Source organism: Lactuca saligna, chromosome 3 (assembly GCF_052625555.1).
Source record: "Lactuca saligna cultivar CGN05327 chromosome 3, ASM5262555v1, whole genome shotgun sequence".
NCBI classification, from domain to species: domain Eukaryota; kingdom Viridiplantae; phylum Streptophyta; class Magnoliopsida; order Asterales; family Asteraceae; genus Lactuca; species Lactuca saligna.
In genome coordinates, this window is record NC_136419.1 from 54,003,407 (window position 1) to 54,020,944 (window position 17,538).

Consider the following 17,538-nt stretch of genomic DNA (forward strand, 5'->3'; position numbering starts at 1 on the left):
GCTGAAGTCCCGCAGACTCAACCCCAGCTGCTAGATGACAGATTTCCGATCTGTCAACATCAAAATAACACCCAATTAATAATTGGGTTGCACTACATAACTATAATTACATAGTTTGGATAATTAGTACATTACCCCAAGCTTGGCTTACCCAAGCACAAGGTCCAATCCATAGGCCTAAAGTCAACTAGGGATCAAAGCCCAACATATGGCCTAATTTTCCAAATTGGGCCCAAACCTCTACATGGGCCTCCCTAAAGGCCCAAACTATGGCCCAATTTTCCAAATTGGGTCCAATCCTTTATATGGGCCTTACCCTAAGCCCAACTACTTACTCTAGTCCGTTTGATTATTCTTGGATGGCCCATTAATAAACCAATTACCAAAGGCCAATCGAAAGGTCCAACTCAAGGCCCATGTGAAACTAGGGTTTCACATAAAATGGCGATTAGGGTTAAGTTTCCTACTTAACCCATTAAGGGCTTAACCCACTAAGGACTTAATCCATTAAGTCCATTATTGCTTAGATTAATTTCTGCCAATGATTATTATTTAATATTTCACTTATTAAATAATTCTCGTGTGTGTTTTAATAAATTCTCAAAGATTAGGATTTTCTCACTTAGCCCATTAAGGACTTAATCCATTAAGTCCTTTACTCTACTAGTTAAATGACATGGAATAATTAGGCTTAATATTCAGTCCAATCTCAATGGCCCAAAAGTGGGTCCAATAAGTCTAAGGCTCAAATACTCATAAGTAGGGTTTTCCACCCAAACATGACCCAATAGCCCAAAACCAATCTCTAAGCCCATTATGCTTTGCTTGTGGGGAACCACCCACTACCGCCTCGGGTAGTGTTGGTTAATGGTGACTTGCAGCGGCGGCCACCACCTTACAGTGGTGGTTATTATTCTTATTATTCAATTTGCTAATTAAAATTACAGGGCTTTAATCCCAAATACACACACTCACTAACACACACACACACACACACTAACTAATACACACACAACCACACCATAGCGGCCGACGGTGGTGCTTGGCGGCAGCCACCACCTCACGGTGGTGGTAGTGGCTATTCACGACTTTCCGGCTTAACAAGGCACACATTCATATACTTCAAATTGCATCCAATGCTCCAGCCACCCACCTGGCGGCTCAAGGCGACATCAGAAATCATTTTGGGATGGTAGGCACAACCTCACGGTGGTGGCGGAGGCTTCTTTCATTTCCCCGACAAAGAGTAACCCCCCCCCCCCCAAACTCGTCTTTGCTTAGAATCGGGACGCAACCACCACTGGGCGGTGCATAACGACAGCAGCAGCAACACTATCGACGACAACAGCGGCTCTTACGGCAACAGGAACGGCGGCGGTCTCCGTGTCACTAAAGTGATGCAACGACAACATCGACTTGGTGAAATGCCAGCAAGAAAAGAATTAGGAGTTGTGAGCAGAAAAGGCGACTCGTTCACGACTCACGTAACGACGATGCCCACAGCTTCCCTCATCGGACTTCGGTGGCTCTTTCGGGTCCACGAAGCCTCCAGCGGCTTGGCTGTTGTGGCGGAAAACCATCGACTAGAACGACAGTAGGTGGCAGCATCGTAACTCCATCTGGTCGGAGCGCAAGAGGGAAACCGGTGATGGCGGATGGAGGAGTGGAGGGGTGGCGGCCGACTCTTCTTTAGGGTTATGTTCACAAATGAGTCATCGGAATATATATACCCGATCCTTATTACATATTTCCCATAATTACAATCATGGTCCCTCCTTCCTTCTTTTCTTTCAAAATAAGTTCATATTTTACATTTTTAACCCTGCCTTCCGAAATCTTTACAAACTGAGTCCAAAACTTACATTTTAGCCCTAATCCTATAAATTTCTTTCATAATAGATCCCTGCATTACCAATAAACCCTTCAGCCTTCAAATCTTTTCAATTTAATCCCGAACCCACTCTTTTAACCCCCGACTTCTAAAATTCTTCACAAATTACTCCGGCACTCACATTTACTAGTTTATTTAAATAAACGGGGCGTTACAACTCTCTCCCACTTAAATTAGATTTCATCCTCGAAATCATTCCTTACACGCTAACTACACATGTAATATGGCCATAATCCTGGGCACACCCTAGCCTTCTTAGGGTAGTTGTGACCAATCATCGCAAAGCCCTAAAATCCTCAGGTGAACGAACACCGCGTAACAAGATTACATGTGCTCTGTCTAAAATTTGTTGTCTCTAAATGATCTGAATCCCTAACAGACCACTCATACTGAATCATTATAGACGAATCCATTCTACTTGTCTCTTAGCTGCCCACTCCTCTCCTGAAATCTTAAGGCTCCCACTAGAAAAACAGAATCACGGATCCATTTATCCCTGTGATTCACTTATACTTGACCAAAATCGGATAATCCTGCTGTAAGTAACTTAGCATAACCCAAGCTATATGTGCCTCTAACCGAACATAAAATCCCAAAATACCATTACTGTTGGAGACCCAAAACTGTCTGAAATGTTAATCTGCCTGAAAACACTGAACTGTCTGAACAATGAACTGCCTGAAACACTAAACTATCTGAACAAATCCTTCTCTAAAGCTAGTTGCCACTAGTTATCTTGTCATTGTGGCCCTAGCGGCCTTCTGATCTAACTGATCGATTCCACATGTCGATTCCTGAGGTTACCAACCCACAGCTAAATGCGACTGCCGCATGACCAATTATAGCCTTATATAACAAACAACCTTTAGCAATTCATTGCTTCCTCGGTCTCGAAACTGCAGTGGCGTCCCTACAGTCCTATCACTGGCTCAATTAGATCTAATTCATCCAGATAATTCCGAAATCCAATCCATGGATTTCCATATCCTTACTGTTACACCCGAACTGGTGGGTACTACTGTTCCTTCAATGTGCTCATGCTATCTACCAACCAAGTGAATGCTACGACTACATCAGCAGACTTACAACACTCTATCACTATCTGGCTGCTAGTGAATGCTACGACTACACTCGCAGACTTACAACACTCTGAAACTATATGACTGTTAGTGAATGCTACGGCTACACCCGCAGACTTACAACACTCTGACACTATCTGACTGTTAGTTTATGCTATGGCTACACCCGCAGACTTACATCACTTTCTCACACTATCTCTTTCGCTGATTGCTAATCCGAACACATCCGACATTGAGCATACACGTGACCTAACATCCAAAACTAGACCCATGTCCTAACTAGAATCTCCAAACTGATTCCCTAAGGCTTGCTGGCAAACATTCTAAGAACATGATCTCATTATTGGCAAGATTTTTCGATCTTCTATCTCGCACTATCCTTAAATCATACAACCGCTTGGGCTTTCTTCCTTCCTGGAAATGATGTGAAACTTATCCCATATTCATAACCGCTCTTGCTTTGGATTCCTTGGGTGATTCTCCCCTACTTTGATTCAGCTAATGCCCTACATCACTCAAAAATAGAAAAATTCTCAATTCTTCCTACCTTACCATGATCAATCTGCTAGAACTCATGCTTATCCTTGCTAGGGTTTCGACACCATCTAATCAAAAAGATCACACAACTTCTAAAAAAATCCGAATAAATCTCTGGTAATAACCCGCTAAACCCAGGAAGCTCTGAATCTCAATTGGAGACCTCGGAGTCTCCTACTGCATCACGACCTCTATCTTGGCCGGATCGAATAGAATATCCTTCTGATTGAACAGGTGCCCAAGAAATTGCACCCCGTGCAACCAGAACTCACAATTGAAAAAACCTTGCAAAAATTCTCTCTCTCCTCAAAGTATCTAACACCTCCCTCAGGTGCTTCTCGTGCTGCTCCTTAGTCTTGGAATAAACCAAGATGATGTTGTAGTTTCCCAATCCCGTAATCTTGGGAATTTCTCTATCACTATTCGCTAATGCTTCTTGGCATGCAATTGGCTTATGACATCTTTTGAAAATATGATTTAGACAAAAACCAAGGATAACTCAGGACTCCATCGTGCAGTTTGCCGCATGTGCTATACTGAATCTAACCCTGTTAGTCCCTCAAAAGTTGATCCGAAATCTAGGGTCTTCTCCCGAGACACCTCTATATAAGCAACTGATCTAATTCCCTCTTACCAATGTGCTCCAAGTCCATATCTCGTTCTCAAGCTCAAGAAGTCATATCATTTAGGGTCTTGCACCCCGATATACTCATGATCTCCCTGCTATCATTCTACAACATGTTCTGTTAACTTACCTTCTTCTTTTCCTCATCTGCTGCATACTGCGGTACCATATAAGCTCTTTCTTGAGACTTGGTAGTGATCTCTGCCACAGTCCCAGTCGTCCAGTGGAGATCTAACAACTCTTCCGCCAATTGTTGCGCCTCAATCGCCTGGGCACACTTTGCCCAAAATCTAGTCTAAAAGGCATCCCATGACATAGCATCAACCGCATCATCACTCAACTAACTACTAACCTATTCCTATCAATATCTTTCTCTATCCCTTAAGAGATAAGAAGTAAGTAAGGTCTTGTCTCCTTTCGAGACAACGTCTGGTATTAAAAGTGTTGGTGACATCTGCTAACCATCTGCTGCTAATAATGGGGTCTTTAATCCCCATGAAAATCTGAAGCCTCACTAACTTTGAATTCCCAAAACATCAATGCACGGTTCTCTATCATGACTGCTATCTCATTGCATAATGCACTCGGCCTCTCATTATCAATCTCTATAATGCCTACCTTGATCACACTGAGGATCACAGGAGTTTGGTCAATGATAATGCTCATAATCTCATATGGAATGAATTCCCTCATCTGATCATCGAGCTGCTTGGCTACAGAGTCCGAGCATGATCCCTCGTCGACACCAGAGCTACCATCTGGTCTACTACGTAACGTCACTATACTCAGTAATATACCCTTACTAACATCACAATATTCATTAGAACTCGAGGGATCTCAAACACTACAAGTTCCCTGGTCTAATCTCAGCCCTCCTTGATTCGAGTACGGATCCTTTGCTTTCAGTAGTACGGGCCCATACTACCTTCCACATCTATCCATACATTCCTCAAGTACTGCCTTGACTCCACCAGTTCCCTTCCACCACTACTGCTGATCTCTTCTACTTCCACCATAGGCTTGCCCTAGGGAAATCCCTGACTCAATCAAATCCAGTCCTCTGTTGCTGAAGGCCTCTTTATAATGCCAATTATTGATCACCTGAATACCATCACATGTGATGAGGCTCAGATAATCCTTCGAGTAAAAGACTCGTCCCTACAACGGTTGGACTCAGACAAGAGCTGCGTAATAGGGCTAAATCCAGCACTATGAGATTATTCAACCTTGCTCACATGTGATGTGATGTATTCACCTAATGGCTAACTCCTATCACTCAGAGTCCCACAAAGCACAAAGCAAGAAGCATTCGGACACATGAAACTACTCAAGCAGTTCTATCCTCATAAGGAGAAACTGTAGTAGCATACAATGCTAAGCTCATACTATCAGGCATAAGCTAAACAGGCTATCCTACTGCTATCTACCCAATACTAGCATGCAGTTCTCATAAAGCTGAAACACATATAGTAGACACATAAGGCATCCTCCTAGATCCTTAGTCCTATTATAGCATGCTGTTCTACTGAAACTGAAACTGATAATCATAACATAAACTTGTATCGGTAATTTGGGAGTACTTACTTGAGCTCAGCTGATCGCATGCACCACACCCTTTTCTCATTTTCAAAACACTTTTCTTTTTAAGTCTCTTTCTCAAAAATTCTTTTGAAAACATTTTTCTTTCGAAAATATTTTTACTATTTTCTTAGTTTGAGTTCAGTTACACCTGTAAGTGTGCCTGAATCCCTCAAACCAAGGTTCTGATACCAACTTGAAACATACCAAAAACACAGTCTGAAAATTTCATTTAATTAAATAATAAAAACCATAGTTGATAAACCTCACATAAAAATCATAAGCAATTTATATCAAAATATTGTGACAACTGTCAAGTATATCAGAGTATAAATATCCCAGGCTGAACAAATGGTGTGTGCACTGCAATTTTCCTGAGCTCCTCTTTTGAAAACTGAGTACCTGAAACCAAAAATGAAAATTGTAAGCACAGAGCATAGTAAGTCTCCCCAAACTACCACATACCATACAATAACATATAAACACATATTGGGCCTTGCCCACTGCATCGGACCAAAGTCCAGAAATAACCAGGGCCTTGTCCTCTGCATCGAACCGAAGTCCGGAACTAACTGCATCAGACCGAAATCCAGAACTGACTGGGACCTTGTCCCCTGCATCGAACCGAAGTCTGGAAACTGATTGAACATAACATAGCATAGCATAAACATATCAACTAGCTTAAACAAATATACTGCATACTGCATCAGACCGAAGTCCGGAACACATAACACAAAGACATGCTTGAATCACAAAAGCCATCAAGTACATTGAACTACTGCATCGGACCAAAGTCCGGAACTACTGCTAACTAGACGTGTTGACATTGTGGCCATAGACCCGTTCCTACTGGAAGGAAAACTCACCTCACACTGCTGAAGTCCTGCAGACTCAATCCCACACTGCTGAAGTCCCGCAGACTCGACCCCAGCTGCTAGATGACAGATTCCCGATCTGTCAACATGAAAATAACACCCAATTAATAATTGGGTTCCACTACATAACTATAATTACATACTTTAGATAATTACTACATTACCCCAAGCTTGGCTTACCCAAACCCAAGGTCCAATCCATAGGCCCAAAGTCAACTAGGGATCAAAGCCCAACATATGGCCCAATTTTCCAAATTGGGCCCAAACCTCTACATGGGCTTCCCTAAAGGCCCAAACTATGGCCCAATTTTCCAAATTAGGTCTAATCCTTCATATGGGCCTTACTTTAGGCCCATCTAATTACTCTACTCCATTTGATTATTCTTGGATGGCCTATTAATAAACCAATTACCAAAGCCCAATCGAAAGGTCCAACTCAAGGCCCAATTGTAACTAGGGTTTCACATAAAATGACGATTAGGGTTAAGTTTCCTACTTAACCCATTAAGGGCTTAACCCACTAAAGACTTAATTCGTTATGTCCATTATTTCTTAAATTAATTTCTGCCAATGATTATTATTTAATATTTCACTTATTAAATAATTCTCATGTGTGTCCTGATAAATTCTAAAAGATTAGGGTTTTCTCACTTAGCCCATTAAGGACTTAATCCATTAAGTCCTTTACTCTACTAGCTAAATGACATGGAATAATTGGGTATAATATTCAGTCCAATCTCAATGGCCCAAAAGTGGGTCGAATAAGTCTAAGGCCCAAATACTCATAAGCAGGGTTTTCCACCGAAACATGACCCAATAGCCCAAAACCAATCTCTAAGCCCATTAAGCTTTGCGTGTGGGGCACCAACCACTACCGCCTCGGGTAGTGTTGGTCAATGGTGACTTGTGGCGGCGGCCACCACCTTACAGTGGTGGTTATTATTTTTATTATTCAATTTGCTAATTACAATTACAGGGCTTTAATCCAAAATACACACACTCACTAACACACACACACACTAACTAATACGCACACACAACCACACCATGGCGGCCGACGGTGGCGGTTGGCGGCAGCCACTACCTCACGGTGGTGGCAGTGGCTACTCACGAATTTCCGGTTAAACAAGGCACACACTCATATACTTCAAACTGCATATAATGCTCCAGCCACCCACCTGGAGGCTCAAGGCGGCGTCCGAAATTATTTTGGGATGGTAGCCACCACCTCATGGTGGTGGCGAAAGCTTCTTTTGTTTCTTCGATAAGCAACAACTCCCCCAAACTCATTTTTTCTCAGAATCGGGATGCAACCACCACTGGGCGGTGCATAACGACAGCAGCAACAGCACCATCAGCAACAGTAGCGACTCTTACTGCAGCAACAACGATGGCGGTCTCCATCTCACTGAAGCTATGCAACAACCACAACGACTTGCTGAAATGCCAGCAAGAAAAGAAGATGGAGTCATGAGCAGAAAAGGCGACTCATTGACATCTCACATAACAACGATGCCCACAACTTCCCTCATCGGACTTCGATGGCTCTTTCGGGTGCACAACGCCTCTGGCGGCTTGGCTGTTGTGGCGGAAAACCAACGACTAGAACGACAGTAGGTGGCAACATCGGAACTCCATCTGGTCGGAGCGCAAGAGGGAAACCGGTGATGGCAGCTGGAGGAGTGGAGGGGTGGCGACCAACACTTCTTTAGAATTAGGGTTCACAAATGAGTCATCGGAATATATATACCCGGTCCTTATTACAACTTTCCCATAATTACAATCCTGGTCCCTCCTCCCTTTTTTTCTTTCAAAATAAGTTCATATTTTACACTTTTAACCCTGCCTTCCGAAATCTTTACAAACTGAATCCAAAACTTACATATAAGCCCTAATCCCATAAATTTCTTTCATAATAGATCTCTGCATTACCAATAAACCCTTCAGCCTTCATATCTTTTCAATTTAATCCCGAACATACTCTTTTAACCCCCGATTTCTAAAATTCTTCAAAAATTAGTCCGGGACTCACATTTACTTGTTTATTTAAATAAACTAGGTGTTACAAACCTCCTTGAGACGATCTTGTAAGACCTAGCCCTTGTGTTTTTTGAGCTTGAGTTTGTGTGTGTTCTTGGTGTAGGAGAAATCACAAAGGATTCTTTGAGTAGTGTTGGTGTGGGATTCAAGCTTGTATATCTAAGATCATCATCTCTTTGGGAAGCTCTAGAAAGTATAAAGTCTTGAACTTTACTTGTATATCTTAGAGATCTAGCCATATGGAGTTCTATGAGTTTTGTCCCTTTTCTTGGACTTAATGAGTAAATGCTACTCTATGACCAAAGGAGCTGCCTGGAACGCTCGTAGATTAGGGCTAGTCAATTTAAGGACAATAAGCATCAAAAATGACTTTTTGATGGAAGATTATTTTGAAGGAATAATCTTAAATAAGTTGTAGTATATGTTACAAGGATTTCATACATATAAAGAACACTGAAATCCGAGTTATAATGAAGAAGTTATGACTTGTCGAAGTTTCGGAACAGAACCGACACGACACGACACGATGTAAATAGTGAATTTACGTTAAAGTGATATTTGGTCTTAGCGATCTAAATGAAAGTCATAGAATACGTTAAACTGAGAGCGTGCATAAAAAGAACGTCCAAATCTGACTTCGTATGAGGAAGTTATGATTTTTCTAAGTTTCAGCTTAACAGTATGCAACCCGAAACTCGAATTTGAGATCGAGTGATTTTTGGTCGAAGCAATCTAAACGAGAATCGAAAATCTCATTATTATTAGTGCAATGATAAAAAGACAGACAAAAACGGACGTCGGATGATAAAAATAAATTCAAAATTAGCCGAAGGAGTCTAAACGAAAGTTGTAGCGCATCGTCTCACCTACGCGTAGATATAAAGAACGTCGAAAGTGGAGTTCGTATGAGAAAGATATGAATTTTTTAAGTTTATTAAATAATTAGAATATTTAATTTAAATATAAAATCCGAATATTATCCGAAGGGGGAAGAGTCACCGGCCTGATCCGAACTACGCCCAACGTAATTTTGGGTTATGCCAAGCTTATATCGTGGTTTCAGTCCCTATGAACTGAAGTCGATGGCAGTCGAGTTTCCTTGCTCATTTCTTCCTTTCTCTCTCATTTTTGCATCGTTTTGCGTGCAAGAAATAGCCCGAAGCCCTGATATCATTCCCGAGCCCTGAAGCAAGTCCCGAACCCCGAAGATCCCGAGAAGTGACATTTCCGAGCCGAAACTCTTCTGGCGAGAAGCCTGGGTTTTTTGAAGATCTCCCGATTTCACCGAAGAATACTACTTCTACAAGCTGTACCGTTGTCCGATCATCTTCTGATCAAGTGAGTGTATAGTTACAATCCTCTAACACATAAATATAAAGTATTAACTATGAAATATGTGCTATGTGTTCTACCCTAACTCACTCCCCACAATCTATATCCACATCTCTCTCTACCCTAACTCACCCCCGAACCTTGCCACTACTCATCGTTTTTGATACTACCATCTTTTATGCTCCTATCTCCGCCAACAACTGGTGGCTAAGCATGCCCCCTGCTATGCTGTTCACTAAAAAAGGCAATACATTCCTTAACCTTATTTTTTTTTCCTATGAGTTAATAAGGAGTGTAAATAAAGATGATTGTTTCTTTGAAACTATTTTTCAATATGTATTGTGGTTTATCTAATTTAGGGTTTTGATTTAAAAGAGATATCCAAGACAACGCCTTAACCATTAGGTTTTAATTTTTTGGTGATTCCTTTTGTTTCATTCACTAGACTATTTAAAGATGTGCAGTGGAAGAAAGGCTTGTCATGTTTGATTAGATTAATTTTGTTGTGTTATTCTGAAGAAGGAGTTCTTTTTTTCATGCATTTTGTTGTTCAAGAGAACCACAACATGATTTCATTGTTGAATTGAAGGTCTAGAAGTATACTAAACACTATAAATATGTCTTTCTCCATATTAAGTACTATATGATTATGTGTCCCCAAGCCTTTTGGTTTTTATCAGAACCTGAATGGGATATGTATATAAGGTAGCTTTCAAATGCTAACAAAAGTTGGATCTCTGCTCTTAGTTAGATCAAAGCATATATTTTTCATTGTTTAAGAGGCTTATTTGATGTTAAAATATGAATCTTGAGTGATATGTGCATCTTTCACGGCATAGAATGGGTAAGCTTTAAATATTTAAGGTTGGAAACAATGTTTACAACTTCTTCAAATACCATGTGATACAAAATGCTCTTATAACTACATTTCTAACACTTTCACTTTTTCACTTATTATTTATCTTTCTTAAATTGTAGCATGAGATCCTTATATCATTTGATCCTTTAAATGCATGAGAAACACTCTATACCAGACTAGCAAGGGCGGTTATTCACCAAAGAAGCTTAAAATCACAAAAATTGCAGCAATGTAAAGTTTATGTTGGCAACTTATTGGATTCGACGATACAACTTTTTGTATTTTGAAGAGAAACAGTAAATGGATTTTTTTTCCTTTTTAATCATGTTTGTCTATATTTTCTATTTATTTCTCAAAACTAATTGAAGCTTTGATGATGTGGGAATGTTATGTCCTTAATGTTCTTGTTTTTATCAAATCTTGTGGATGGATTGATGTTAATTTCAACTTTTTTTTTTTGTGTAATTCAAGATTGAAGAACATATACATGATATTATCTCCTAATTTCAAAATGGTTTACATCTTCATAAATGTTTCCATGGCAATATCTATAATTGATATTGTTCTTTGTTAACGTAGGTGTTTGTGATGTATCGAAGTATTTGCCTATTTTTTAAATATAGAAGTATCGTCCTTATTCTTTCTAAAATTGTTTGTACATGATTAGGATTATACATTTTCTCTCTTATGGTTCAAACTAAAAAACATGTGCTTCTCCTCGATGGCGTATATACTAGATGGAAACATAGAGTTTTGATTGAATTGAAGAAGCTTGAGCCAGAAACTTGCATCTTGGAGGTTTAATCTTTATTGTTTTTAAGTTTTCTTACATAATTTTATATTTTTACTAGTTTTCGTATTGATTGTGTATATGTGAGGCTGAACTGAAGCTTGAACATGATCTAATTATTTTATTGCAGGCAACTTGTATAGATTCATGGATGTATTGTATATATGTGTTTGTTTGTTTTTTATTTATTATGAATATCTACGACTTTGGTCAGTTTTGATTTGGTTTACATCTAGTTTTTAGAATATAACTAAAACTATTTAATTTAACATTACTTTGAAATCTTATATTTTCTATGGTTCTAGTACTTATTCTGGTATCTTTTGTCATCATCCGAAAGGTTAACACTTCTTTTTTTGGATCTTCACCTATTGACTATGTAAGTTTCACCATTTATTGATAAATTATTTTTCTAAAATTCATTTACTTAAAGCTTTTTCTTCATTTGACGTTTTCCAAAGACAAATCGAGCAATATATTAATTTCTCTTCACTGGAATTTGACACAAATTTGTAAAATGCTTAATGCCTAGATTTTTTATACTAAATGTGTTGCTTCGGTTATTTATAGTTTACCAATTAGTAATTACCCTCTTTAGTTATGACATCCTTTCTATTAGACTTCTTTTTAACACGCATTAAAAGTAGATGATGCTTCAATTGTTAGACTAAAGAGAGCTCTTGTGCCCTAAACACATATCTTGTCTCAAATACCTTTTTGGTTGCATCATAGAACATCATAGAACATGTAATTTGTACCTTGGTGTGGTAGAACAAACAGAAGTTCTTCACCTATTGTTTCTTCGAAAAAAAAAAAAAAAAAAAAAAAAAGCTCAAGCAAAAGAGACTAAAAGAAAGGTGGAACCTAAAAAAGAACAAGAGGTTCCTACTCAAGTTGAAAGTAATGATGATGAAGAAGAAGCACCAAAGTTTACATTTGTTGGTTCATTGAAATGATTTCATGTTTTATTTTTGTATGCTTGATGTTACGTTGCTACTACAGCGAAAACATGTTAGGTTATAAACAACATATTAATTTTTTATAATCATATAATATTTTTTTTCAACGTAATTTAGATCAATCTAAATGAAACATGATAAGAGTAAATTTAATTAAATGAACAATAAAGACTTTAACAAAACAATGTATTACAAAATTTATATATGTTCATTTTCATAAGTTTAAAAGTTTGCATATCATTATGAACTATTGGATAAAACTTTTAACATGAAGTAAACAAACATTACTTGTATAGAAGAAAATGCATAAAATGTTTCAAAAATGGTAATGTCTTGCACTTCATTAAAGGTCATTTCACTTATTTTTATTTGTATTTCAAATAATAAAATGTTGTAGTTAAATGTTTTTAATAACAATGTTTGGTGTGAATTGGTAGATAATTAGAGACAAGAAAAAAGCCTCATTGTCCATATCAAAAATAATAAATTTGGAGATGTTTTAAAAATTAAAAATATAAAAATGAAAATACTTAAAATTATATATACTCGCAATGCAGTTGTCCGGTTCAAACATAGATTAGGTAATCAATAAACATAAACCCCTTGCATAACCTTGTTTCAACATTGCACTCTCAAAATTCTTGAAGACCAACCAATACTAGAATTACCGTTCCAAAAAAAAAAAAAAAAAAAAAAAAAAAAACCAATACTAGAATTGTAATTTTTTTTTTCTGAAAAAATAACATTTTCAAGATTTCTTAAAAATTAACCAATTATAATATAGACGTTTAATATATTTTTTTGAAAAACTAACCAGTTATAATATGGCACTTTCATTTTTGTTTTTTTAAAACTAACCGATTTTTAGCATTGTAATTTCTGTTTTCTTGAAAAATTAACCAATAACGAAATTGTATGGTCTTTTTCTTTTAAAAACTAACCGATTTAGCATTGCACTCGTATTTTTTGAAAAACTAACCAACAATAACATTCCGTTTTCTTTAAAAAAAAAAACCATTTTCAAGATTTCTTGAAAACTAACTATCCATGTTCAATATTTTTTTAAAAACTAACCGGTTATATCATTCTATTTTTCATACCCTAAAAAACCAATACTACCGACAAACCAAAGTGTCGATGAATACAATATCTTTCCAAAAGAAAATTATTTGAAGGTACACCACTAGTTACTTAATAAAACATTACAAATTTTATTATTTAAAAATTACTAGTGACACATACACAATAGATAAACATATGGTGGCTTTTTCCGTACGTAATGTACTACACATTTTGGCGGTGATTTTCACATAGAAGACACACAAACAAAATCAATCAAGATCAAAACCCTCGTCGATGTTGCTTGCTTTCCCATAATAAATTCATCACCCAAACATTAATTTTGGGTATTTTTCCTTTTTGGGTGCATTTGAGTTGATCAAGTTTCTGCAATGCAAACCGTCGATGATGCACAATCTCCAAATTCAGGAGAACATGATGCCAATTCTTCTGCCATGCGAAGAAACATCAAATTAGAGGACGATGTTAATCCACAAGGAAAAAGATCGATCGGTGATTCCCGGATAATGGTGAGTTTTAAGTCGTCATCTCCGTTGTTTACTCCGGAGAAGGTCGGTTTTGAAAAAGTTAGCGCCGGCGAGGAAGAAAAGATTCCGGCAAGGAAACCGAAGCTGAATAACATAAGTTCCGAGGATCTTCAGTCGGTGATCGGCAATCCAAATTGCAATAAAGAATCAGCAAGAGTTCAAAGAATTTGGGAGAGGGCAGATAGGCTAAAGTTCTTCCCTTTGCTGTGTTACCATGAAATTGAGCAGGATTTTATCTATATCACTGGGAAGAAGCCACCGGGAAATCCCATGAAGCGGCCTAGGGTTTTGCAGAATCAAGTCAATGTAAGTGAATCGATGAATTATTCAAATTCTGAATTGTGATTAAAACCGAAATTCGAAGTTAATTAAACATTTGTTTGAATGATTCTTTGCAGGCTATCTTTCCATGCCACTGCTTAGCGGAAGTTCATGCTGATCACTACAAAGACGATTGAAAGCTATGGAAAATCCTTTTTTTTTTTTTTTTACAATTTGATCATATATATATATATATATATATATATATATATATATATATATATATATATATATATATATATATATATATATATATATATATATAAAATCATGCGACGGATTTGTTTCGGTTCAGACATGAAAGAAACCGAGTCATTAGACGATTTATAATTTAAAGTATTATAACAATTTGGATAATGTTCCCTTATTTTAGCCTTAGGCTCCTAACTCCACTCGAAGCCTTTCCGATGTTGTCACTGAACCTTGACCAAAGACACCTCCTTATTGCGCAAGGCCTTCATATTCCTATCCAAAATTTCCACTGGTCTCTCAACATAGTTCAGGTGTTCATTAGCTTGTATATCGTCCAACGAAACCACTGCTGAATCATCAACAACACACTTCCATAGTTGGGAAACATGGAAGGTCTTGCGAATTTGACTGAGCTCCTTAGGCAGATCCTATCGATAGGCCACCTTGCCTACCTTGGAAACTACTTGAAACAGCCTGATAGATCGGGGCCATAACTTACCCATGTTCTTGAAGCATATTACACCCTTCCAGGGTGATACATTCAATAAAACCATATCCTTGACCTAGAACTCCAACTTAGATCGACGTCTGTTAGCATAATTCTTTAGTCGACTCTGATTTGTCTGCAACCTTTTCCCGATCTGCTGGATAAGATCTATCGTCTGAAGGACTACCTCGGTCTTTCCCATGCCCCTGCGAATGGCCTCCCCCAACAAACTGGGGTACGACTCTTCATCCCTTAAAGAAGCTCAAATGGCAGCATACAAATACTAGAGTGATAGTTGTTGTTGTAAGAAAACTTAGCTAAGGGAATGTAGGAGTCCTAACTACCACCAAAATATATAACATAGGCCCTCAACATATCCTCAAGCATCTGGATGGTTTGCTCGTTCTGGCCGTCAGTCTGCATATGATAGGCAATGGTAAAGAGAAATATTGTACCTAGTTCCTAACACATAAAATTTCCTCTTCCAAACGAAGGTCAGCAACAAACCTTAAAATTAAATCACTTGAAGTAATAGTGTTCTACGCAAGAAACCAAAGGAATGTTATATAACTATTATCACATATTAGCATATATGAAATCTCTCCTAAAGTATGCTAGTGCAAACTATAGCAAGTAAGGTATTCAACCTAAGGCATGCTATAAAACGATTCTATTAGCATATAATATTAATTAAGGCATATAACCTAAAAATCTTTTAGTGCTTGTGTCTATTTATTATTAATTTAGGTATTCAACCTTAAGTATACTAGACACACACCTCACATTTTCACTTAGCAATCTAAGCTTAACTCTAGAAATCATCACAATTCCTAGTTTTCTTAAACTAATGCTTTGATACCAACTGTGACATCCCCAATTTTCAGAGCCGAAAAAAAATATTCTTTACCCTTTACAAATATGAATATATTTTATTATGAAAATTCCCAGTATATTAAAACAATTTGAGTCCAAAATATTGTCTCAAAATAATACAACTCTATGGATGTCATAACTCGTACACAACAACGTAAAGACCTAGCGGTCCTAAACTCTATTGCATGTCTTTTCTCAGCATCATACTTGAGTCTTCAGTAGTATTACACTACTACCTGTGATACATATAAACTGAGTGAGCCAGGTTGGGAAACTCAGTGAGATATACAAGGTTTTCAATCCCACAATGTGATATTAATGAATATCTCAAACCTGCAAAACCACTATTATCATTAACATAGATATATCATATCTATAAAACAATATATCCCATCCCGTCGATCCCCACATACTGATCCTAATGATCTTACGAGATCTAACCTAAATGGTCAATATGAATAACAAACCAATGAAGCTGATCGGAAATTCCCTGACACCAAACGAGGATCAATAAAGACATCAAATGAGGGGAATGGAATACGTTTTGCCACGAACTTCCGTTCGTAAAAACTACAAGACAGTTAAGTCAGGGGTAGTTATCTAGATAACTGCGCCTAGCAGTGGTCTAACGCCATGGGGTATTTTACCCTAGACTCACCCTATCCGACAATATAACACCAAACTTTTCCTACAAGTGGTCTGACACCGTGAGGTATTTTACCCCCAGACTTACCCTATCTGGCAATATACCATAAGAGATACCTGGTAATGGTCTATTAATGACCCATTATGTTATGAAGTCTACGAAGTTCCCTCAATTACTTGGTGAAAGGAAAATCTGACAGACAAAGCTCATCAAAAGTATAGAGAAATACTAATAAGGTACTCCCGTACTCCGACATATAATGCTGTCAAAAGGACTTTGTACATGATAGTATTTCTGGCACATTATAGTACCCTGATATGAGTAGTACTCGTAGCCTAGAACATAATAATACCCCGACATAAGTAGCACCTAAGACATATAGCTTTGAAAAAGACTTCGTATAAAATGTACTTATGTACATAGGACGTACTCCACCGATCATTAATCTCATTGAGCAAAGCTTCTACTCTCCATTCCCATTACACACAACCTTTAATTAGATGCTACCCAATATCCATACTTAATTGAACTAATAATCCGTTTTAAGTTTTAAGACTTGTCTCATCGCTAGGAAAGACTATAATATATAAAATATCAATTCTGTTTAGGCAACACTTTCCTAATTTAGTGTATACATTAACACAGAGTATTATGTATTAATATATATATATATATATATATATATATATATATATATATATATATATATCCACCTACTTAGAAATAATACTTATATTATTATTATCATTTAATTATATATATGTATATATACACACACACACACACACACACACACACACATTTTAACACATATAGAACCATATTGGTTTACACATCGTATATCATC

At 37.5% G+C, this 17,538-nt stretch overlaps 1 protein-coding gene across 1 annotated transcript; it reads left to right on the forward strand.

Annotated features, from left to right (window-relative positions):
• The first annotated feature begins 13,815 nt into the window (after positions 1-13,815).
• On the forward strand, positions 13,816-14,645 carry LOC145033680 (uncharacterized). Its single transcript, XM_078982246.1, has 2 exons — positions 13,816-14,478; positions 14,571-14,645. The coding sequence occupies exons 1-2, from the start codon at positions 14,017-14,019 to the stop codon at positions 14,628-14,630; spliced, it is 522 nt and encodes a 173-aa protein (XP_078838372.1). The 5' UTR covers positions 13,816-14,016; the 3' UTR covers positions 14,631-14,645.
• The last annotated feature ends 2,893 nt before the right edge of the window (positions 14,646-17,538 follow it).